The following is a 26,487-nucleotide window of genomic DNA, read 5'->3' on the forward strand; positions in this document are numbered from 1 at the left end:
GCTCTACCAACCCTTCATCACACTCCAGGCTTTTGGGCACCTCATCCTTCCCACTGTTCCTGAATCTCACAGGCAAGTCCACATCTTCCTTGAAATTTACAGCCCCAAACCAGATGCAGCACTGCAGCTGATGCCTTATCACCAGATTGTAAGGATTCACAGTCCCATTTATTCATCCTAACGTAACATGTGCCTTTTTCACAACAACAGGGTATCGATGCATATCCAGCTTATCATTCGCTATCTGGTCACCAGGGTCCTGCTGGAGACAGCCTGACACTTAGCTATTTATTCCCATTCCATATTTGAATATTTCAGCATTCCTGGCTAAACTTTTACCTTTTGCACTTATCCACACTGAGTCACAGTCTACAAAATAAAAAAAACAACCAACCAAACCCACCACATCGCTAATCCCAATATACCACTTTAATTTCTAGACTTGTTTTCCAAAATGCTTGCAGCTCCTTCAAGTTTTACATCACCTGAGAACTCAACAAGCTTCTATTTCAGCAACAATTTCAGCAACAATATCACTAGTGAAAATACTGAAATGCAAGACAGGACACCCTATTCACGACAGTCTGTCAACACGAAAGCAAGCCACTGATGCCTACTGAACACTGTACCAGTTACCCATGTGTTCTGCAGTCAGATTTACAAGATGTTTATATAGGTCATTTCTAATGCCAACATCTGAAAATGTCTCATACAGCAGTGTCAAAACCCTTACTGCAATGAAAACACAGGATATCTGCTGTTTCTCTGCTACCCACGAGACTTGTTACCCACGGCAGAAAGAACAAAGGTAAGTTTGAGGGGTTTTTTTTTTATTCTTGTCAAATCTTTGTTGGCTGATGTGCAATTTTGGTATCTTGCAGGTACTTTCAACAAGCCTGTTTTTTCTAGCACTTTTCTAGAAGTTCTTCATAGCTCACAGTTTCTCAGCTACTCTTCTGCACTCTTTTAAAACTAGGCCTTCTCTAGCCTTCCGGAATCTCATTTATTTTCCAGCATCTCATTTACCTTCCAGCATTTCCTTCTTAACACCTTTAAGACTCATCCACTCCTGTCTATTCATCAGTAAATATTCTTACCCATGCCTTGTCAGTGTCTCAACAACTACAACCTACACTTTTCAACTTCAACTATGTCTAATTTGTTCCATCTCATAAACATCAAAATTCTTCTAGAAAGATAATTATTGCAGAACCTCATTTTATATCAGACTTTTCTTCTGGTGGAAGTTATAGAGAACAGGGAATCATTACTGCAACATAACCAACTTCTTTTACAACTTAAGTTTCTTTATGACTTGCTCTTTTCAAGTGAATATTCCCGTGCATCAATTAAGCTGCCTCCATTCACATGAATAGCTTCAAGTTATTTCTCCAATTTGACAGTTCTCACTTGCACCTGCTTCAGATTTCCCAGCTGTGCCTACTGTTATCTGTCTTCTCTTTAAGTTTTTAAGTGGTACAAACAGAATATTCTCTATCCAGATGGATGTGACAGGCATCATTCTAGGTGGGATAACTTGTAAATACATCGTTGTACTTGCTCAGCAATATACTTTATGCTGAAAATCACTGTTACAAGTTAATCATTGCACCTTTAATTTTTATATATATATATACACGTTTAAAAAAAAGCACGTGCGTGTGTTTTAAACAATCTATCTATCCTGACTGTACTTTAAAAACTTTGATTCATTCTTTTTCTGACAATGCTGGGGAAAAAAACCCTGTCTTTAATTCCATTAAAAATTGTTAAACGGTAAGAACTGAACCTCTCTTAGAGACAGTTGTAAAGGTATGTCCCCAGTAAGGATAGCTGAGGTCTTCTACATGATTCATGTGGAAGTGTATATCCACTTCTGTTTCCTAAAGGGTAAACAGCAGCCAACTCACAATCCTTGTCCAGATCAAGCTGGAATAAAGTTATTGTGCAAACTTGCAAGTATTTTAAGAAATCTCTATCATTACTACCTATGACTTGGAACAAAAAAAGGCCCTGCCAATCTACTCATTTCAGAAGCTATTTATCTTACATTAAAAAACAAGAGTAATCAGTGAAATTATCAGAAGCATTTTAATACTGAATTGTGCTTTCATTTATATGAAGAATTAAATCACCTATGCAATGACTAAGGAAACCGTATAAATCAGGGCAATTAAGTTAAAAATAATAAGGGATAAGCACTACAGGAATAAACAACAGTAGAATGAATACACATTATTCTTCTGTTAAAAAAAGAAAAGTAACTAGCATAACTTTTTGGAACTCTAACGTTGTTATGCTCCAAAGGAAGTATTTGCACAAGATTAGTGTTGCAATGAAGCTACACAATTCTACCCTGAAACCTGCAGCTTTAGGGTGGGCCTCAGACCTTTTAAAGTTATTTTTCCTTCCTTAAAATATCACCACGGTAATTTCAGTAGCTTCTGTCTCCCCTCTATTCAAATTACAAGAACCAAATACAGCTCTTGCAGAAGAATCTTTTTTCCTTAGGAAGAGACTTTCAAAATTAGCGACGCCCAAGAATGTTCAAGTTTTTATTCTGCTTTTTTCATTTATATCCTGGTTGGGTTTTGTTAGTTGTAACAGTTCTGTTTATACAAGACAGTTTTCACAGAAGTCTGATCCTGATGGCAAATACCACTACTGCCAGTGAAGACAGGAGCACTCTGCGCCTCCCAAGATCAGCTCATCGGAGAGCCGCCTTCTCCTTGACTCCACAGAAGCATCCTTCTAAAAGAGACTCTTAAATGTTTTCCCTCTGGGGCTATTATTTGCCTTCTCTGTAGAACCAAATGGTTTCTGCATATTAATAAATACGTAAGTGCTGTGCCTACCCCAATATCCTCTGTGCAGCCCCTCCAGAGCTAACGGGTATCGCAGCACAGACTCTCCCCCATTTTGTCCTCCCTCTAACACCGCAGACCCCTATTCACCCAAACACGCGGGGTAACCACGGGGACCAGGATTTAGCCTACACCTTTTGAAAACGCAAAATCCCATAGAAACCGTTTATTGCTGTAAACTGTAATCCATACAGCGAGCATGAGCAAACAATAAAGATGCCAAAGCTTAAAGGAATTTCACGTTCATAAGCTCATACTCAGCTTCACGCTCAAGGTCAGGGCAAGTTGCCGTGGGCTGGAAAGGTTAATGCGAGCATGCCGCGCCATGTGTGGGAGGACAGTAACTAAACCACACACAGCACACTTTCAAACTGAAGAGTGTCATTGCTAAGCAAGCTGAGAGAGAGAAATACCATGGTGAAAGGGAACATTCAACAGCTCCAATACATACGAGGATACTAACAGTCCACACATTGGTAACGATTTATAAAATTATGACCAGATCTGTGTCAGCTCTGTGGAAGCACCACACTCATGAGAAATATCAATGTGAAATTTTTCAAACCAACAAACTAGCAGGACATCTCACTTGCGCAAACCAGCTCCTTTCAACTATTCCAGTGACGAGAAGTGCTTTAACACCTACATTTATTATCTTGCTTTCATCTCAAAGAATTTGCCTTACCTAAAATGCCATCTAGAGCAAAAACCTCTAGTCTGGTGACACTTTTAGTTCAAGTAAGCTGCTCTGTTAGCATGAGCTAACTAAAACTTGTGTGAAATACATGTTACCTGCTATCGTGGCCATTCTGTAACACAGCAGTAAGCCTGCTCCAGTCAGGGCCATCAGACTGCCCTAATGTCTTCTCCCAGTTCAGAGACATCTTCTGACCATTCATTGAGAGAGAATTCACAACAGCAAAACTTATTGTTAGACAAGGAGAAAGAGGACAAACCAAGAGTACTCGGTGGACCACTCTGGTGGACGCAGTAGCTTGAATGCTATTCCTGCGTGGTTTGTCCTGTTGGCTAACTCGAGAGGAATAAAAGATGGTTTTCTTTGCAGCAGCTAAGCCACTCTGCAAAGGAGGGGGGGGGGGGCACTTGCACCGTGGGACAGCAGCCACCAGGCATACTGGTAGAGCTGTAAAGTGAGTATTCCTTCCCATTACAACTGTTCAGCTGATATTTAGCTGAAGTATTTCCAATTTCAGTGATCAGGTGGACTCCTAGATAAACACTAAGGTTTGATTTTCCAAACAGAGCCAGCTGAAAGTGTGAATGCGCCGCACCTTTGAAAATAAACTCCACAGCATTTTAAGTTGAATATGCAAGATATGAGGCCACTTTTGACAGAAATGGCCAAACGTACCTAGGGCCATGCATATATGAAGTTACTTCCACAAATGCCTCCTTGGATTTCAAACCTGCACCCCCTTCAAGATGAAAGCAGCAATTTGGAAAAAGTCATACTAAAACTTAGCTAAGTTTTTGCTGGTCAAAAATACAAAAAAAAATTCCAAATGCGACTTTTTTTTTTTTTTTTAATTACTGCATTAAACATTTGATTTTCAGACAAGCAGGTTTATTTCAAAATTGCTTAACTTTGCTTATTAATTTCCTACAGATTAGGATTTTTTGATTTCTTAGAAGAAAATAGTTCAGGAAAATGAACAGAAGCATACCTGAAGTAGTATGCTGAGCTTTCAAGCCACACAAAACTGGAAAGAGATTTCCTAATAAAACATTTCATGCTAGTGTTTCCTCACTAGAACATTACATGCCTTTGCTATACAACCAAATTACCTGGAGAAGTTAGACTGCAATCAATGACTCCAGCTGACACCAGTAAGCAGAGTGCAGGAGTCCTCAAGAGCAAGGGCCAGTTTATACCAAAATGCCTACTACTTCCCACTTCCAAACCACCGTAGTTACTAGTGTCTACGTAAATCTGTTTAAAGCTGGCTCAGTAAGTCTATAATGCACATTTGAGAACACTGCACGTATCTTAAGTCTTTCTGACTGTGGCATATTCAGCTTTATAGCACATCTCCATACTCAGAACAGGAAGATATGCACTAGATCGAATTTATAGCTGTTACTGCTGTTTAGCTATTAATCGGCAGGCTTCTATGCTTGCCATGGGGCTTGCTTGTCCTACCGTATATTAGAATCTAGTGCTCATTAGTAGCTGCTTTTTGCTTTTGCTGCTTGCTGTATTGCTTATCATCTTACTCTGCTGTGCTTGGGAACACTTTGATAACAGCGATGGCGATGCGCCTGGGCTGGCAGATGGCCAGGGCATCACTACTGTTTCTGTGCTGCTGTACTGGCCAGGCTGGAGCTCCAGCGTGAACTTGAGTCAAAGGGACTGTGACCTGTGGATGAGTCCACGCGGGAGCAAGAAACCCTGAAGCATCTGTGGCCATGGATAAGCCTATGCCAGAGCACATACATCTCAAAGCGTCTGTGGCTGTGGTTATGTCTGTGCCACAGCACAACAGAGCAGGTACTCCCCTGGAGGGACTGCAGCCATGGGTAAGGCCATGTTGGAGCAGGCTTAATTCTTAAGGGACTATGACTGTGTGTAAGGCCACGCTGAAGCAGGTGTATCTCTGAAGGCATTGTGGCCCATGGAGAAAGCCATGCTGGAGCAGGTGCACCTCAAAGTGACTGTGGCTGTGGATAAGGCTATACTGCAGCAGGAATACCCCTGGAGAGACTGTGGCTCATAAATAAGGCTCTGCTTGGAGTAGGTACACCAATAAAGGGACTGCAGTCTGTGGATAAGTCCAAGACAGAAAAGGGGCAAGGGGAGGAGTTCATTGCAATGTTAAATGCTGTGGTCTGGTCCAAACGGGCCAGGGTTGGAGATAGTAATGCATATACCTTTAAATTGTTGTAACCCATGATTTGACTTGCATGTTATAGGAATTACTAAAGCACGAACCATCTGAACCAGTGGAGGAGAAGCCTTACATGAAGCAATGCAAGTGCAGCAGTGACCTGACCTGAGCTGGCTTTGGTGCCCAATAACTCCATGCAACACACCACCTCTCCTGTTCTGAGTGAGCAACCACCATCACAGATGGAGCCCAAGTCACAGACTAAATGAACTCAATGGACATTTGTGGACATTTTACAGACATTTCACAGAGGTGGTCCATAGACTAAGAGAATATCTGTGTATTATATCAAAGGATGGGAAGGGGGGTGGTGGGTAATGAGAACGTATCAGATAGTGTGAGACCTGAGCATGATGTAAATGGTATAAAATAAGGGGTGGAGAATGTGCTGATTTTGGCTGGGATAGAGTTAATTTTCTTCATAGTAGCTAGTATGGGGCTACGTTTTGGATTTGTGCAGGAAACAGTGTTGACAATACAGGGGTGTTTTCGTTATTGCTGAGCAGTGCTTACACAGAGTCAAGGTCTGCTTCTCACACCACCCCACCAGTGAGTGGGCTGAGGGTGCACAAGAAGCTGGGAGGGGCCACAGCTGGGACAGCTGACCCCAACTGACCAAAGGGCTATTCCATACCATATGACATCATGCTCAGCATATAAAGCTGGGGAAAGAAGGAGGAAGGGGGGGACATTGGGAGTGATGGTGTTTGTCTTCCCAAGTAACCAATACATTTTTGTCTTCATTACAAATGGAACCCATAACATTCAGCTCATTAACCACTTTTGCAACATTAAGGAAAAAAGACAGAAAATACTCTTTCCAACAATGACAGCTGATAAACCATTAAAGGCTCCCTGAAACTTATAACGTTAACTCAGCCTTTTATATGCTTGTAATTGTTAGCACAATATTGCACAATAGTGCAATAATGGCATTTCCCCAACATTTACACTTACTAATTCACAGAATTTATGCCAAAAAAAGCCAAAACCAGAAGCCATCTCCAGCTTAAACAGAATATTCCTCTTTTCTGACAACATTAAAAATTCTTCTCCGTGATGCTTAAGGCAAGTCAGTTCCTGATGTATCGTTATTTTCAAGCTTTAACATCCATCTGTTTAACCAGCCTTAAGGTGATACTTGTCCTTTTTTTTTTTTAACCGAACAGCATAATGGCCAGAAGAAATTAAGCCATAAAAGCCATGGTTCTATCGGCTTCCTACACAAAATAAGTTTCCCATGACATTACTCATAATTGTAGAGCTTTGCACAGGTGACCTAAACCAGGACTCTCCTTCCTCGGGTTTCTGTGCTTTGAAACCAGTCTTGAAATTCAGCCTCTTTACTGATTCTGTAGTTAAGCTTCATCGATAGCTCACACACGTCCTCCATGACCTACAGTCCAGCAATAGTGCTAAGTGCAGAAGCTACGCTTCTCCTTCTCATGGCAGCAGTGCAGCTCCAGCTTCACTGTAGGCACTTTGCACCATGACAGGGTGCCTGAGCAGCTTGAAAGCACGTATAAAAAGATTTAAATAGGTTATGAGCAGTTTTAAACAAGATTTTCCCCTGTTGCTAGAAGTCATGCTTGCGAGATAATCGTTTATTGCTCCAAGGAGGTATATGACACTTTGTCAAGACATAGGACAGAAAAAAAAAAAATAGAGAAGAGCGCTTCTATAACATGCGGTTTCTAGTCAAAAAGCAAGTGATCCCCCACCACCGGCTGCACAGAACAGGGTCAATTAAATCTCTCAGCAGCATTCACAAGAACAACATTTGCTATGGTTGACTGCTTTCTGTTGTCATAAATGTTCCACTTCTGTCACCAGACATGCCAAGCATCTAATTCTGTCACCTTATTTACAATCCCGACTCGCCCACACTGAGTATTAACTAATTTGGGTAACGAGATTTAATTTAATCTTGTTTTTAAAAACAAGTGGTATTACTATTCACACGACCACAAACCCTGAGGTCTTCTTGAACTCTCTCTACTGAATTCCCATAGAAGTTAAAATGGAAAAAAACAAGAAAAGACTTCAGTTTGTCCAACTGCCACACTGGGAATCATACCGTTGCCTAGAGGTGCAGAACTCAAGCCACCCTTGGCAGACTGCTACCACTGCAGTTATGTGATTAAAATGAGGGTGTGGGATCCTCTTGGCTTTGGATTTCTATGCTTATCTTACCAATCTGGACTTCTGACATTGCCAAGCCTGAAATGAGATCGGTCCATACCTATCCTTTCATCTGTCATATCTTTAAATTCAACCAGCGTACACAGTAGTCACATTTATTTCAGCAATAAACCTCCAACTATTCAGATGGGCCAGAACGATTTTAATCTCCAATAATTTTTTTCTTCTTTTTATATAAATTTTTGCAGCCAGAATATAAAACTGTCTTACAGTAAACACAAGCTTGCAGCCACCATCATTGGCTTAAAAAAACCAAACTGATAAAACCCCCAAACTTTTTCCATTTCTGTTGCCCAGTGACACAAAGGAATAACTACCACTGCGTCACAGAGATCTTAGTCACAGTAATTTTTTTTTCAAAGAGACCAAGTATTGCTCACAACAATATTCAGTGTGCCCCTCTAAGATCAGAGCTCATTATTTTCAGACAATATTGTTAATAAAATAAAATGCTGATTAACATTTAAAAGAATGTAAAGTGGGAGGAACAGTGAAAATGAAAAGGGTTTGAGGTTGGAAAGCTACGTGTTACGGCTGAGCCAGTCTAACAACCTGCTGATGTCAACAGTCAGAACATCCTGTCCTCCTCCACCACCTGGCACTGTCTCTGGCACTTGTTAGATCCTGCACCGAGCTAACGCAGCTTGCTAACCCAGCAGAACACTAATCCAGCAAAAATAAAACCAGATCAGATATCTTTCTGATGGTTAGCAAGTTTTTTCAGAGCAGTATAGATTCCAAGAAGTGCCAGGACCAATTCAAGTGGATGAGGGAGGCCTGCAAGGGCTAGGACAGAGAGGAGATGGACCTGCCTCTTTCAGCAGCAAACTGCTGGGCTAGCATAGATGTAATGTATATTTTCACCCCAAGGGTCCTCATCTCAGGCTGGAACGTGTTAAGCAGTTACTGCCCCCACAGCTGAAGGCACTATGGGCGGCCCTGCTCCATCTCACTGCAAATAAAACGAATAGTTTAAACCCCTTCTCAGACAGATCCACCAGTCAGTCTCCTGGAGGGTGTTTTAGCTGGAGGACATTAACCTGCAGGGGAAGGGGAAAGCTCAAGTGGTAACTTCTTAAAGGGCAACAACTAGACCTGCAAAACCTGTTAGTTACATTTCTATTTGACCTGACTGTGAGCTAGCAGAAGGTAAGCATGCAAGACATTTTTCACAAGGCTTTTTAAGCACCCACCTATTTATTCTCGGGGGGGGGGGGCGGGGGGGGGGGAAGGGAAGGGAAGAAGAGTATTCTTTAAAAAAAGCTTTCTAAAATAAGTATGTATTTTAACTCCATAGTCAGTAAAAATACATAAATTCATATTCCAAGGTGGATTGAAAACTGGCTGAACAGCCAGACCAGGAGGGTGGTGGTCAGTGGCAAAAAAAATCTAGTTGGAGGCCAGTAACTAGTGGTGTACCCCAGGGGTCAATACCAGGTCCAATTGTGTTCAACATTTTCAGTAATGACCTGGATGATGGGGCAAAGCGTACCCTCAGCAAGTTTCTTGATGACACCAAACTGCGAGGAGCGGCTGATACACCAGAGGGTCATGCTGCCATCCAGAGGGACCTCGACAGGCTGGAGATACGGGCTGACAGAAACCTCAGGAACTTCAACGAGAAGTGCAAAGTCCTGCACCTGGGGAGCAACAACCCCATGCACCAATATATGCTGGGGGCCACCCAGTTGGAAAGCAGCTTGACAGAAAAGGACCTGGGGGTCCTGGTGGACCCCAAGTTGAAGATGAGCCAGCAATGTGCCCTTGCTGCAAAGGCAGCTAATGGTATCCTGGGCTGCGTTAGACAAAGTATTGCCAGCAGGCTGAGAGTGATGATCCTTCCTCTACTCAGCACTGTTGAGGTCACACCTGGAGTCCTGTGTCCAGTTCTGGGCTCCTAGAACAAGAGACATGGACATACCAGAGAGAGGCCAGCTAAGGGCCACTAAGATGATGAAGGGACTGGAGTATGTCTCCTATGAGGAAAGGCTCAGAGCGCTGGGACTGTTTAGACTGGAGAAGAGAAGGTGCAGGGGAAATCTTACTAATGCATATAAATCCCTGAAGGGAAGGTGTAAAGTAGATGGAGCCAGGATCTTCTCAGTGGCATCCAGTGATAGAACAATACTCAATGGGCACAAACTGAAACACAGGAGGTTCCTCCTGAATATTGCGAAACACTTTTTTTTTACTGTAAGGGTGACTGAGCGCTGGCACAGGTTGCCCAGAGAGGTTGTAGAGTCTCTGTCCCTGGAGATACTCAGAAGCTGTCTGGACATGGTCTTGGGCAACTGGCTCTAGGTGGCCCTGCTTGAGCAGGGGACTGGACCAGATGACCTCCAGAGGTCCCTTCCAACCTCAACCATTCTGTAGCTCTGTGATCTCATTCTTAATCCTCAACTGTGTCCAAGCTATATTCAGAGAATGGCAACTACAATAGCGGTCTCGAAGCATGGTGAGTGAGCTCAATTCTGCTGCAAGCACAAGCTCTGGCAGAGAAACATGCTTAGCAAGCCTTAGCTCTCCTGTACCCCCTTCCTTCATCAGAGGTAAGGCAGCCAACACAAGAGGTTGCAGAGTTGTCTCCATTATTTTTATTTGTTTAACGGCTTCCCAGAGTGTAGAGAATGCTCCACTAGCTACTGCAGCCATTTTAATCCCCTTTGGCATTGTGACAAATTTGTAAAGTAGCCTCAGTTAAGCAGAAAAATCTGGCTCTCCAGCACTAAGAGTTATGACAGGGCACTCCAGGGGCAGGTGGTCTTGATGAAACCAAGTCTGGAGCACATTTGAAAAATGCTGGTCTGAGGATTTGCCTAGTTTACACTATTGACTTCTGGTGGAACTGAACTTACATAAAGTGGTAACAGCAATGAGCTGTTAGTCATGCCAAAAATAAACTGTTTCCAGCTTTATTTCAGTCACTAGGTTACATGATCTGCTCTAACGGATCTCATCTCTAGTGAACTTGGTCTGCAATGCACTGTTCCTATCAAATGTTTTTCCTCCTGTTTGAATTCCCAGGTGTGAAAGTAATGGCCTTCATAGTAAACATGGCCACAAGCAACTACAACTGTAAGTTTTTCTACCTTTTCCCCATTTTGTGAGAGCAGTGATCTTTCATCTCTCTGGAGAGAGAAAGAAATAAGCTTTGATGACCAGCTATAAAAGCTGTTTTATCTTATTCCTGGCATCCTGGCTATGTACTAGTGCTCTGACTACCAGATAAGTTATCTACATGTCTGTAAATCCGCATTATGAATAAGAGAAAAGAGAAGTGGCAGCTCACATTCATTGCCACCCATGGCCGTTGCCCCCATTTGCTCCTGGCAGTATGATATATGGTAGGAAAAAAGGTAATAGTATACAAAAGCAAAAAGGAACCAAGGTAGTCTATAGTATAAATCTGCATGTCCTACCTCCGCTCGACCTTCGTAATACGTTAGCATAGACTTTGTAAGTACAAAAAGCCTCTCTTTGTAGTTTAACGGAGAAGTCCTCTTCTTCTGCTGTGACCTTTTAATCAAAATCTCTTGTAGGATAGTAGTCGTATTCATTTCAGTCACTTGTCACCTCTGTTTTTAGCCATTGAATATCAGTTCCTATGAAGATGAGAAAAAAAAATCATTACAATACCTTTAGTGGATCACAGATCTGGAGATTTCTTTAGTAAAAAGCTTCTACTTACGAATGAAACTACCTGAATATACAGAAAGCTGGAGCTCAACCTAAGCATCTGGAATTTTACAGAAGTTAATTATTAGGCAAGAAAGTTCAAGCTTTGCTCAGCTGAGGGCTGCACTGGCACGCCCCCAGGAAGCCAAAAGCTGTACCTGACTGGGATGAAATAAGGGACACTGCAGGCCAAGTCACAGAAAATATGGGTGAGAAGGCCAAAACGCGCTCCAGGCAAAGAGCAGTGCACGACTGCTCTTCACCACAAAGCCTATCAAAGTTGTAATTGCTAAGGCCTGTGCATATATAAATGCCGCTTGCAAAAAAACGTTTGATATACAAAGCTGAACGCGGATCAGTAAAAGTCATTTTGAGAATTCACCCCAATTACATTAATGAAAATTTTCAAATGCAAATGGTCATTTAGAAGATGTCAATTTGAAAACAGAGAATTAGAGCTTATTTTCAGAAATTGGTAAGTATATGCCCTCCATCTTCTATTTAGAAAGACTTCATGCTGACCATCAACAATCTAAATCATTCAACTTTTGATGGTTCTGGTAACATCAAGCTGCTTTAAAGTTTTACACCATGATTGACACCCGTAGGACAGACTTAGGAGTACATAAAAACAAATACACCCACAGTTGCTTGGTTTGGAAGGCTGGCTCCAGAGCCCTGCCAGAAAGAAAGTGCCAGGCAATCTCGCTGTTCTTTGCAATGATGCCAGCGTACGCACCGCTGACCACCTCCCTCATCTGCTCGCCGCCGCCCCGCCGTGCCACTCTGCCTTGTGTGGGTGCACGTGTTGCTCCTGCTGGGCTGGGAAGCGGGCTAGGGAAGGGATCCAACCAGACATTTCATCATGCAGCACAGGCTGCTGCCTGTGCAGACTTAACACATGAGGTGGCACAGAGACAGGAATGAAAGGCGTGGGAAAGGTTGTGGAGAAGCTGTCCCAGAAACCTTTTTTCCCCCATTACCTTTCCCTTTGCTAGCTTTCTGCCAGGCCTGCCCACTGCACCGCCTGGCCCCCGCCTCGAGCCACGCTCCAAAGCCAGGGCACGCTGCAGGCGCAGACCTCGACCGCAGCTTGCGCTGGAGCAGCACGGCTGTGGGCTGAAGCCACAGCTTGAAGAAGGAACAGCAACATCTGCTGAAGCACCAGTGACTACAAATATCTTCTCGAGTGTGTGTATGTGTGCAGGGGGTAGGGGGACAACCCAAGCCCTAGGTAAGCACTGCAGATCTCCATACCAGTGGGAAATTTCCCCCCAACCTATAAAAAAAAAAAAAAAAAAAAGCTTTTTTTCACCTCACAGGGCTTAATTTATGCACCTGTTTACTAAGAGTGTTTAAAAATTCATTGCGGAAATGTATGTACATTTTTCTCTGCAGGCAACATAACCTCAGCATGGACAAAGCACTGCATTTCACAGCACTGTGCGGTGAAGCTTGAAAAGCCACAGCCCTCCTCACAACATTACCAGACAAAAGCAAAGTTTAAATTTAATTAAATGTAAACTAATTCACTTTAGTGCCTCCCCTTTTGCTTTCTGCCCAAACATGTCATTATTTGTTGTGACAGTACATGAAATTACAACCTTTGCCTTCCAGTCTAGTCCCAATACCACATTTCACTCCCTGTTTTCGCCAACTCAGCTCTCATATCCCACACTCTGGCCGTTTCACACAGCTGGATGTAGTTGTTCACTGCTTTAAAATATCCTTTTCTTTTCAAGGTGTATCTCTGCATATGTTAAAAAAAATAGTCTGTGGTTTAGATGGAACTACAAAATAAGACCAGGTTAGGATGCATAAGTAAAAGACTATAATAGGATTGGAAATGGTGATTATTATGAATAATCCTTTTCTTTTTCCCCCTCCTCTGATGCATGTACACGCATACATTTTGTTGGTCATCTGTCACACTGCATTCTGGGAAGAAGGCAGATCTTTTTTAATTACTAATTGTCTCTAGTGCATTCTCTAGTTACTAAAGCTGCCCAATTCTGTTTTATTGCACTTCTAGAAAGAAATTGACAAGCTTAAAGGCAAGATAAAGGAAAGATACTACCATGAACTGAAAATACAAACACTGTTCAAAGAATTAAAAGTCAGTATTAACTTTCAGACCAGCTTAATGCACATGAAACTGTAAGGGTTTCCGTCACAGCCTCTCCCACTCAAAACAATCCTTCTGTTCTCTATAGTACAAATTCTCTGTTGGCACTTAAGAAAAACATAATTATTATCCATCTTAGAAACTGTGATCTCAGAGATCCCCAGAGCGCTACACTAGAGAGCACAAGAAGGATTCAAAATTAACTGTGATTTCAAATCTCAATACTGATAACGCTAAAATATTTCCTTTCCCTACCAGCCCTCTTTGGTCACGTTAACATTATATAAGAAACAAAACAAAAATCCTTTTGACAAAAATCAGCATTAAAAAAACAAAAACATCAATAATGTAATTGGTCAATGCTTGCACCTGGTTGCTACACTGAATTATCATGGCTATGGAGATCTCTGCAGATTAGAACCAGTTTCCCAGGTCAGAAGATCAGCCTTTGAATCTGCATTTGGTCACAGAAACCTGTGGTGTTTGGGTTTTTTCCAAGCCAATAGCTCTAGCCACGTTTCTGTTTCCATAAATAAGGCTCAGGACAACTGAACCCTCACCTATTATTCTGGAAGTTCCTTTCCAGACTTGCAGTACTTCATTGTTACTACCCGTAACAGCCAGCCTTACCTCTTAGCAAACCCACACATCACTACTTTTTCTTCAGTACAGCTTTAGAACTTTTCTGCACTTCTTCCCCCCAAATATTCCATTGTTCCCAGAACATTCCTCAGGATGTGAAGCTGTTTGCGTGACACATTGTTATCTCGCTCCCAGCAGCTGTGGGAGTTTTGTGCTGCCACCCATCTAAACTTTTCACAGTATCTCCTGCCAGGGACTTGCCCTGTTCCCTGCCAACCTTAGCTACATGATAACAAATATGATCTAATTTCCAGAGATGCTGAGTATTCAGAATTATGACTGAAAATCAGAAAGAGTTACAGATTCTCAGCTTTTTTAGGGTGGGGAAACATTCTCAATTTTAAGTATCAAGAAGTCTGCATCAACTCACACTGATCTGTCTTGACATTATACAAATATTCGCCTCTACGGCCATGAAACCACCACACACTTTCCTCAAATCAAATGCCAACAACTACTAAGACAAATCTGTTAATTCAATATTGGTCAAGCATACAAAGTAAGTTTTTACTTTTAGACAGAGCTTCTTATGCATGCCACCTTTCCTGGTTTTCACTGGGGAAAGCTGAGACATTAAGCGATGAGGCAATGCCAGCAGTTGCAACACTACCAATATATCTCCTGGTCCCCACTCCCAGCTCCTGGATTGTGTTTATCAAAACAATTAGTCACTGTAAGCCTGTCCGTAAGCACATGTGACAGTCAAACTGTTGAATAAATGGATGAAAGTCCCAGTGGAAGTCCTAGTGAGTAGAAAAGAAAGTGCATCCCAATCCGACCAGGGCTTCTCCAATACAAATGCATTAAGTAATTGTCACTTTTTATGGCACGCAGCTTTGTACCACAGAGTCAGAGTAGTTCAGAAGAGAAGAGGCATTCTGAAAGACACACTTATCACAACAGTCATAAAATGAACGCCAACAGAAAACACTTGTCTGTGGCTGAAACCAAAAATAAAAATCAATCTGAAACTCTGTTTTCTGAGTTTCGCCTCTCCCTAGCAATGGTAATGTTTACCTAGGAATCTGGGTTCTCCCGTGCAAAGTCTTAATGCTAAGCTGGTGGCCTGCCATGCAAGATAGAGAAGCCCCCTAAGGAATCAGCATCCTCAGCTTTCTGACTTGGGTTTCATGCATCCTGCACAACTGTTCTTTTTCAGATTTTGGGCACATCAATCCAAACCGGTAACAATTCCAGGTCTGTGTATTTAACATTGAAAACATATCACCTAGTGCAGTACATTTGTCTAAATGATGCAATATTAACTAATTCAGGTTTGGCTGTTTGTTTTTTTTTTTTAAATCAAAATGTCAATTTTAAGTACACAGGTGGTACCTTGTAATTCTGACTCAAATCTGTAACTCTTCCAGAATATATTTTTAATTAATTCAGATCAATTTGCTGATCAAGTTCCTAATGTGTCCCTGCAAACAGCTGCAGTGGGGTAAGTGAATAGGCAGCACGCTGCAGCTCTGGGTAGAGAGCAGAAACAGTGCAGAAGGAAGAAGAAAAGAAGAACTCCTCACCCTGGTTTTTCTGCTGAAGCCGATGTTGCTTTATCATGAAACTACAAACCGAGTTACACGTGAATAGTTACTTACACAAGTATCCAGCAGAGGCTTATTTGAATAATTACTACTCAGCATAAGCAAGGATTGCAAAATGTGCTCTTGTGCTTCAAACAGTAGAAAAGTCTTTTTGCCCCACATCCAATGCTGCAGATTCAAACTCCAAAAAATAAAAAGACAGCTCAATAAAAAGACAACTGTTATTACATCTCTGTTTAAATGGTAAATTTCACAAAAATACAAATACAGAAAAATATACTTTAGCGTAATCTGTCATAATTTTAACATTGGAATTGAGGGGAAAAATACTGTAATGATATCTGAAATGTATTATATGCCAGAAAAAGGAGAAGTAAAAAATACTTGGATTTGCTTTTTTTCTCTCATCTCTTTTTTAAAAAAAAAAAAAAAAAAAAAACAGCAAACTCTCAGAAACCACTTCTATCATATGCAAGCTTTTTTTTTTTTTTTTAAACTGACAGAAATGGAATTGGGGGTGGGGGGAGGAACCCTACTTTCAAGTAGATTTCAAAATTATACCCAAAAGTTTGCAAAACCCCAGTCTCTGTTTGAAAGTCAGCCAAAGACCAACTGGCTAATTTTATATATAATCAGACCCTGTGAAAATAAAAATTCCTATTTGCCTGCACTAAATTTAGGTTAAAAAGTAAACAGGCTAAGGGGTAACTCAGTGACAACTCTTTGACTGGAGATTCTCTGAGATAACCATGTGATGTTGCAAAATATCCTTTGTTCAACTGAAAGCTACTCACGTACCCACACAGGAGGAGTATTTCATTGCACCCAGCACAGGTTTTCCAAAATTCCTTGGAAACAGGCTCACTACATTTTACAAAATACAAGCATTTGTTTCCTTTTGGCATTATAACTTAGGTAGTTGAGGTAAATGAAGAAAACAATGCTGAAAAAGTGACAGTCCCTCTTAGATAGGGTCACCTGGCATCGAGGTGGTTCAGCACACCAAACTGGACCATCAACTCATCAACCATCACAAAAGAGAAGTAAAGCCAAAGTGCACAGAACAGCTCAGGAAAAATGGTAAGAGCAGCAAAAGGGTTTCTTTCCCCTTACAATGATGAGTTCAGATTTAGGAGGATGACATGTACATGTCTCCAAACCATTTGTAAACTCAGCTATTGCTCTTTATCGTGACCTCCTGTAAGGAGTACACTCCAACAACTAAGTTATCCTTTCACAGCTTTATAGCACACCTTCTTCAATTCCCTCATCAATAAATTTTTTAGGAAAGGAACCTCTGCTTTATGAAACTAAAATTACAATATTACCATCTGTGATGTAGAAAATATGTTGATATGGGCATTTTTTTATTTAAATTATGTACTGCTAACTTTGAGTTAGCAACACTATGGGGTACCATGCAAAGGATGGACTGATCAATTTTCACTATCCTCAACAGCTTCTTGTATTTTTATTCATTCCTCTAGAGCTGAGTATTTGTAGCTTTTCTTATTTCTTCCACATAAAAGCTCTGCAATACCTATAAACTTGCACTGACTATTTTGCCTTCAGTTTATTCAGATCAAAAACCTCTTTAACATTTATAATGTTCTTTGCTGGAAGAACATAAAGCTGAAACTTAGCTTGGGACACAGGAAAGCAAGGCACAAAAGAAGACTTTGAACCATCAGTTAAAGTAGCAAAATCCAAAGTTTTCTCAGCCTACTGACGTTCTGCATGCTCAGCCACCTGTCCTTTCTGAAGATAAAAAGCTTTTAAATGTGTCTCAAGAAGTAGTATTGGCAATAGAGCAGGTATTCAGCTCTTGCGCTGTATGCTATCCCCAACTTCCCGTATCTGTTTTGTTAGTCAAAATGTGTGAATTCATCTTGCGATTTCATTGAAGACTAGAAAGTCATCTTCGTTTCTGTACTAAAGATAAGCAAAACCTACTGCCCAAGAGTTGCAAATCTTTCTGAACATGAACTTGTTCCCCTACTGTATTTATTGCCTCCAAAGGGACACTGGTATGGCTGTAACATCTCCAAGCCTGTGTTTTTGCCACTCTTAATGCTTGTGAAATCTTTGTTGTTCTTCACCATCATCTATATAGATTAAAGTTTAACCCCTACCTTCATCCACCCCCTTTTTCTCACACAGTAATAATAATAATATGACATGAAAAGCTGATGGTTTATGTTGTTGGGGGGAATACATCTTTATATGTGTATACATATATAGAGGGTAGCTGTAATTCATCATATTCATGGGAAAGGTAATTAAAAGTGCCTGCAAAACCATACACAGAAAACCTTTAAGAGAACCTCAAATATTCTCCCAGTCTAGTTTTTTAGGCTTGAGAATGAGATAGTTCTGTAACCACATACACAATGTGGCTTTGCATCACCCTCTGCTTAACCCATATACAGGAGTTAACGGTTGCCATTATTTCCATAGTAATGCTATTAGCATTAGCTACTATTGCTAAATTCCACTCCAGCATCCAAAGTTACCACCTTATTTTCTGCTGTAGACTATGAAAAGCTTTCGAGGTGGCCTACCACAATTGAACAAACAGTGCTTTCTGCAGACAAAACCCAATCTCAAGTCTTCTGCAGGCAGAACTGACCTCCCTACTGAGAGCCTGTGGGTTTGGGCTCACCAGAAGCTATGTGCAGCCTCACAAACTAAAACATCTTGTCTGCCAGCAGCATTTACTGCATTCACACAGCTTCCAGGTGAGAGCTTTGCATATTTCGTGGCCTTAGCACACAGGCAGACCACACTTTTACAATAAGATAAACTTATTCCCAGCTGGGCCTTCTGACAAAATCTCCTGCAACAGCCAGCAAAATCACATGAGAAAAATTAGCTATATTCTAATTACCACACATTTGATTCAAGCAAAGGAAGATTAAAAAGAAAGTGAAGTTGCTTTTTTTCAAAATTGCCTTCTCTAATTTTAAAGACTTCTTTTTGAGGGTAGATTTCTGATTTTTGGATGCGGGAAGCAGTGCTATCACAGTGATGGATTTCAACAGCTGACTGAGGATGCTGTCACTGACTATACACACTGCCTGGTATGGCACTTGATGCCTCATCCACACTGTTCAGAAAAAGACCAAATCCAAGCCTGACTAATATTTTTATGCACTGATATTTGATATTAATCCTTAGAAGGGAGACAGCAGATTTTCCCAGTTCCGAACTTTGTTGCTCAGGTTTATTTTTATTTCTAAATACCACATATAAAGTGCAGGAAAAATGGTAAATTTAATTTTCTGCTGACATACAGCAGCTCTTACCCGCTGTGGTGCCATCACCAGGACTTCAGGATGCTGCAAGGAGTTTGACTGCAGCTGCAGATGAGACAGAGCATAAAGAGATTTGCTTCTTCACTTGTGCAGCGTAAAGGTCTGGTGAAGAATATTTGTTTGGTTTACTTGCACAAATATAACTAGCCCTCAGCTGACAGAGAAGAGGTAAAAGATAAAGCATGAACAGAAAAGGAAGGTCAGGGTCTAAACTGGGAGGAGCTATGTGGTATACTGGTCCTTCTTACATTTACACATTCAAAAGGAAACAGTCCTCTTTGTTCTGGCAAATATTTTCAAAGCAAGGTTAGAGAGAAAAATGAAAGAACTACCTTCAAACCGGCATGGCATTGGTTTGGAAGAGCAGAAGCTCAGAGAGAGCAGAGTATTTACTTCACTTCTGCATAGACCAAGGCTACTCCACCAGTCCCCCGCTGGCCCTGCGGCACTGGGTGGACATTTGGTAAAGCAGAGCTGCAGCCTCAGCCTTTTTCCTAAAACCCCTGCTGATAAGAAGGGAAGAGAAACAGTAACACCCACTTACTAAAGAAACAGGCAAAGATGAGATTGGCAAAGGAAACGGGCAATGCTTGTGCAAAAGCTTTTCCTACTTCTCCAGGAAGCCGGAGATTTAGAGGGCTGGAAAATAAATGTTTTGTTTAATCAGAGGTTGAACCTAAGTCTGTTTAGGAATCCTAAAGCTCACCATTAAGTAGGAGGTCAATTGCTATTGTACACAAAACTGCAAATCTAAGAAAAGCAAATCAAATCTACAAGGAAGACAAAGAAAAAAAAAAAAAAAAAAGAGGTCAACAGTGCCTGAGGCTATCTTGCTTTTTAATTACAGTAGTCAGTTTAATTCACTTTCTTCACAATTTGAGTTTGTTTTTGCCAAATGTTATATAATCTCAGGTGAGCACATGATTCATTACACCAAAAATAAGCTCAATTTATTTCAGTATTCAAGACACTCTTTTGACATGGTCTAACTAAAGAGACTGTACTACATACAAATTATGACTTGCTTTATGCACAGGGAGTGACTAATACTTCCTCAGTTACTTCTCTTTCCAAACACTCTAAGATGAACTTTTTCCCCTAAACAACTACTTGTTCTCCAACTACTAAAGTTAACTCTTTCTGCCCTGCCAACATACATGCCAAGTAACCAGTACCAATACAATGAACCTAACTTTGCACTAACTTGAACATGATCAGAGTCTTGTTTTGTACCATTGGGCTGACATACCTCTTAAAGTGGAAAATGGTAGAAATAAGCCACCTTTTAACCATCTAGCACCACCTCTCCTCTGGTCCCAAGCCCATTCATTCTGGAGCTAGAACCAATCTCCTACAATAACATTTTAACACATAAAAGCAACACCCAGCCTTCTAGATCATTACCTGCAATCATCTTAAAAGCTACCAAAAAACCTCAATCAGCAGCTGAAGGAAAGTTTTTCTGGCTTGAACATACTTTGCCAGCAACAAGCAAGCCTGAAATACTCCTAAGGAGGCTGTCTGTTCTCTGCACTAAAGGACTGCCATGGCAAAGCGCCACTGGTACATCTATATGGCAAAGCTGAAGCCATAGAAAACCCGCCTTGGCTCCCGATGGCGGAAAAGCAGTACCAGCACTACCCTGCACTTGCACTACTAAACACTACTCTGGAATTACTCATTTGGGTGCAGATGCTGCTGCACCTTCTTGTAATCCTAGCCAGCTTGTTGCTAGCTTCTCTCACCTGAACTCCATGGAAAACACACAGATGAGCTCAAGGATGAACATCTTGAGTCACTCATTCCTGGGTTGACATACGATTTTCAAAGAATGCCATGAACTAGATTAGTTTTGAGTTTGATAAAGGCTTTATGAATTAAAAATATTTTTTCCATGTCTCACAAGAGGTGCGTAGAAGTGGTCTGTAGGTACATCCCACACAAAGTAGAAGCAGGCACCAATTATGACTTCACCCCAACCACTCTCTGTCCGAGGCTACCCTTAAATGACCTGATACGCCTTGCATATGTAGAAGCACAGTGGGTCACAGAGCACCTACAATTTCCTCAATGCCTGCAGGAATCCAGTGACATGGATGCACAGGTTTTGAAATCCATCTTCAAAAGCCAGCCATTAGTTACAAAAGCTCAGACTATGCAGTCCATCGGAGCCCTGCTAGACCAGGTATAATGACCTGACAGTACTCAAAAAGGTAGCAATTCACTTTCGCCATGTGCCAGCCAGCAGTACAATTAATGAGATGGGTTTATTTGGAGAAGTTCCTCAAAATTGAATTGAATCAAAATAGCATTTGGTTTTAAGACACCCTGCAAACATCAACTATGTATTTGCTGTTTATTGCTAAGGAAGCAAGCTATTTACCTAGCCACCTGTCACCCGCTTTTTGCATTTATATTTTATTCACAAGATATGTAAAAGAAATTTTTACTTCTTCAGGGAAAATACCATTTCTGAAACTGATAGCAGGCTGTAGCTCTTTATCTGTTTGTCTTCCAAGATTATTTCTATCACTTCAGTCATCAGATTTTTTTTAGTCAGATGGAACTGTCTCATCAGAATTCAGGTATAAATCCTTTTATCACTTCTGCAGTGGTCCTCAAGATACTTGTTTTTTTCCCCTTTGCAGCTATATAGAAACTATATTACTTCTCAAAATGGATAAAAACTTGTAGCACCAGCAACATAAAAGTCAGCTGAGTGTTTTAGTATCTACAGCTATACATGCATCCTTGAGTCTCAGTGCAAAGGGATGGCTTGTGGGAAAGCCAGTCCAGACCCATCTGTAATAAACTGGCTACCTCCCAGCTAAGGATCACATGATCATAAAATAAGCATATGGCTGGGAAGAGCTGCAAGGAAGTCCTGAGGTCAGGGAAAATTTGCAAAAAGTAGTCGGCTTTCAGGGAATTTGGGGGAACTCTTAGGCATGCAGCTTGCAGAAAAGAAACCTACCTCTGGATAAGCACTAGGTTAGAGAGAAGCGATGGCTGCTGTATTGCTCTTCTTTCGTATTAATACCAATTTAACAGAACCAGATGAGATGGCCCTGGACCAGCTCCAGGGATGTGCTGTTACTTATCCCTGGGTTGTTGAACACCACAACCTACTCTCCATATTGCTGAAATCACCATCTTTTATCTTTCATCAAGCATCCACCCTTTTAGGTCATTCACGTAGAGTAGATGTGAGCCAAGTTTATGTCTGCTCCATAAGAATAGCTGTTAACAGCCCCATTGTAGGCACAAAACGAACTGTTCTCTCTCTAAAAAGAGAATAAGCTTAATAAAATAATATCCTCTTTTCAGTTAGCCTTTTAGTTGCTTTTCAGACAGTCTATGATGAACCTTTTAGCAGCAAGCTCTAATATCAAAGTTCAATATTGAAGTTTCAGTGACTAGTTAGGTTATCCCAGGCAAGAGGTACACAGGTTGGTGAGCAAGAGATTAAGCATGGCTCCTGCATGCCCTGTACCCTCCACCAGGAGCAATTCCAACACCTGTACGCCAGTATTATGCTTTTAACAAAATTAAGTATGCAAAAGACATAGCCCAGATAACCATACGCTATGTGGTAAGATGCTACCAATATATACTAAAAATTTACATAACATGTTTTTTCCCCCGTTATAATAGCTGTTTAATTCAAACCAAATATACCAGAAATCATGCTTAAACACATTCATTAATAGGGCCATTAATAAGAAAAATATACACTTATATTAATAACTGGATTTAAATAGAGACAGAAACAAGCACCCACTAGACTACATGGAAGCTATGCAGTAAGAAATGCTCCAGTAATAAACCGGGGAATTTCAGCTGAAGACAAAGCTGTGAAGTTGACTCATATGATGAGCTACTGGCCACAACTCACGCGTTGGCATCCATGTTGACTAATGGGTATATTTCCCCTCAAAGTCTTTATTTTGCAGTAATATTATAAGGCCACTTGATAACTGTTGCTTTTTTGCACCTACTGAGTGACTGACTAGCCCCAAACCTCTCTCATACGGACAGTGCCGATACATCTAAAGTTAATACATCAGAGCTGCCTGCTGTGCATGAGGAAAAACCCAAGGCAGCAAGTGGGGGACAGGAAATACTGCAAGTTCCTCTTCGTCAAGTTTCCCCTGCATCATTTTCACCAGGATACGAACCCTCTGCTACAAAACAAGCACAAGAGACTGAACCCGAAATGAATGACCATTTACATTTCGGCCTAGATCTCATACTACTGTTCCCACATCTGGCAATTCAGGGCTACGCATACCAAAGCGGTGGTGTTGGCAAGGTCAGCATTCTTATCTTCCAATTCCAGACTCTCTTACCCTGTTATATTGGATAGGTTACAAGGAAAATTTCACATCATGAAAATCCAAATTCCCTCCCCATCATACCACACCCTCACTTCACTGAGATGGGACAACAGGACTCTTGGTGCAAGAATTACTACTTGATCGCACTCAAAATTGTAGAAGTAATGCTACCAGACCAAACTGCATGTTCTCATGCTTTGTGCATGTCTAGCTGACATACTACTTGAAGGATTGTACTTAGAGCAGCTTTCCTTTTCTTTAATCAGCTAACAAAGCCTTTCAGTTTCTGTGTCGCCCTGTGCTGGAACCACATGTATGTTATGATAGGGATTAAAAATTAAAAAACAGACAAAGACCTCTTCAAGTAGAATCCATCCTCTGGGTACTTCTGGGAGAGATACTTGGAAGAGTATTTTCCCCAAAGTTATCAAGGCAGATCCCACAGAGTTCTACCCTAAAATTATTTGTAGAGTTCTGTTAAATTGTTAAACTTTTACTTGCATTTCAGCCACTTACTAATAAAGTCTCCACATCGAGGACTGAAAATCCTGGCTGTGACCTTGAAGAATTTCTTCTTCACATACAGTGCAGCTTAAGCAACAGGGAATACCAAAGGACTTTAGTTTCACTCGTATCAAAATATAAAGTATTAATTCAGGGAAAAAAATTCTCACTGAATCTGAAAATAAACAGAACTGAGGCAGTGCTGTGGTCTTGTGTTTTCCCCTTCCCCTCACTCCTGCAAGATAGTGAGCATTTGGAGCAAAACGGCTTGTTATCTCTGCTCTCCTTGATGCCAGTTCTCAGATGTCGGGGTGTTTTAACAGTTGTGAGCTAAACAGGGAATAAGAGCACTTGTCAGGTGTCAAAAGACATTTATCATCTTAAGGAACAGCATTCAGCTCAAATTCTTTAAGACATCCTGCAATATGGTCATTAATGCTTGGTAGTATCTTACTCCACTCTGATTATTTATGGTGAGGCATAAGGATATTACAGAAGGGGCATCACCAGAATTTGGGCTGCCACAATCCAGTCCCACTGAGGTCAAAATTACAAGGAGTAAAGTTAAGACACTGCAAAGGTAAGATAAGACAGTCCTTTATGGCTAGGTCTCAGCTTTTCACAGGGAGTGCCTGCTTTACATTGACTTTCAGAGTTCGTTTCAGTTCAACAGATCCAGAAAAGTAACTAAACAAAATTGAGGGAATTTTGCTGCTTGCCCATGACTTATTTTTTCATCAGACAGCTATAATCCCCTTCATGCTTTGAGAGAGTGTCTTTGGTGGGAAGCAAGAGCCACTACAATGGCGGAGGAGCCTCCTGCAGCCCCTGACGCAGAACCACAGCCCTCCGGCCGATCTCTCACTGCTCTCACACCCCACAGCCTTTCACTGCGTCATTCTCCCAAATTCCCCTCCCCTAAAACAGACCCTCACAGTTCATCTGACACACTGGAGCTATAAATATTCCTCCTCCCAACAACAGAACCTGCTCCATTCAAGCACCGCTGAGGATGAATGAGAGGTCACCTTAGCTGCAAGCCTGGCGCCAGCCTCCGGCACTGAGGACGAGTTGGTCCTCATGGCCTAGCATGACAATGCAAACCGAAACAGCCCGACCAACCATGATCTGAATGAAGCAGTGGCCCGATGGGAAAAGAAAACCACACATGACTATGTAACTAAACATATCTCCTAACACATTATGCATAAGGGAGCTGAACTGAAGGTGCACTGGCAGTTTTGAACCAGCCACTCTTAACACCCGAGTGCTAGATTTCTTCATGGTAAAAAATGTTCTTTTAAGCACTTTGCTGGATACAGTTTAGGTAGCAATTTTACTTCCAAAAGATCCCAAAGTGTATTTAAGATTACCAGTTTAGAAGATCTCTCATGGGACAGAAAAAGCAGTCCATTCAGCTCAACTCACTTTAAACGTTAAGAGCACACCCCTTGAACCAGGTCACACAACCCGAGGTGGGACAGGCTCCCTCTCTCCTCCTCCCACCGTGGCACTGGGAATGGCTGTGGTTTGCAAGTTCAGCTGGGAAGAGACGCTTGTAATTGGGGAAGGCAGGCAGGGAAAACACACACACAATTATTCCTTCTGCCAGGATATGGAGCTTGAGCCTGTGATATAGGACTTCCTGTAATTCACAGGACAAGCAGCAACCCTGAATACATTAACAATTTGATGTATTGTGGTTACCTCGCCTACCCTGCAGACTAGTACAAGGAACCTGACAAAGTTATTTTTGCACAGGGCTGCCTAGGACAGGGCTACAGGGGATACTATTTTCAACTAAAACTGAAGGGCAGTTATCATCTGGGTCTGATGGCGAGTTATGTGGCTATCCTGGAGTGGAGGGGTGGGGGGAAAAAGTCTTCTTTTGTTTAATAAGCAGAAATGGTCAGGAATTGGTCCCAGTCTGATGTGACAGGGGACAGAGCACTCTGCAGAGGGGCAGGGTCGTGGTGTCCTGCCCAGAGCCTGGTTCAGAAGGAAGAACCCTGCTTCCTGTACCACCCAAGGCCAGGTTTTTCTGCCCCACATTCAAGTGGAAACAAGGCCTAGATCTAAAGAGTTCTTACAAATTAATCAGGTCGCAGCTCGTAACAGGCACAGGGCTGAGCAAAACCCACCCTGACAGGAAACTCAGCTGTGACCTACTTGAGCATACATGAAGTTATACCCTACATGTGGCAAAGTGGTACCCATTCATACATCCACTGATAAGAGAAATGTGAATGAGGAAAAGCAGGAGTGCCAAGAAAGCATTTGCCCAGGTCCCACATACCCGGGCACACTGCAATTTATTTTTTTTTTCCCCTTTTTCCTGCGTTTGTTTAATGTTGCATAGCATTTTCACCTT

General features: G+C 41.6%; 1 protein-coding gene across 5 annotated transcripts in view; it reads right to left on the reverse strand.

The window, feature by feature from the left end:
- The window catches only part of TEC (tec protein tyrosine kinase), a 55,170-nt gene that overhangs the window by 24,466 nt on the left and 4,217 nt on the right, over positions 1 to 26,487 (reverse strand). For 2 of the 5 annotated variants that reach the window (XM_087737096.1, XM_087737099.1), the window contains exon 2: positions 11,392 to 11,574. In XM_087737096.1, coding sequence (XP_087593222.1) covers positions 11,392 to 11,529 — 138 coding nt within the window. In that variant the 5' untranslated portion in view covers positions 11,530 to 11,574. Of the gene's footprint in view, positions 1 to 11,391; positions 11,575 to 11,660; positions 11,680 to 15,940; positions 15,959 to 19,266; positions 19,321 to 26,487 lie in introns of those variants that run through there. The other 3 variants (XM_087737097.1, XM_087737101.1, XM_087737098.1) reach the window with 3 other exon arrangements.

This window comes from Nipponia nippon, unplaced genomic scaffold, assembly GCF_047370975.1.
Source record: "Nipponia nippon isolate SJK-2023a ecotype South Korea unplaced genomic scaffold, ASM4737097v1 scaffold_6, whole genome shotgun sequence".
Classification (NCBI taxonomy): domain Eukaryota; kingdom Metazoa; phylum Chordata; class Aves; order Pelecaniformes; family Threskiornithidae; genus Nipponia; species Nipponia nippon.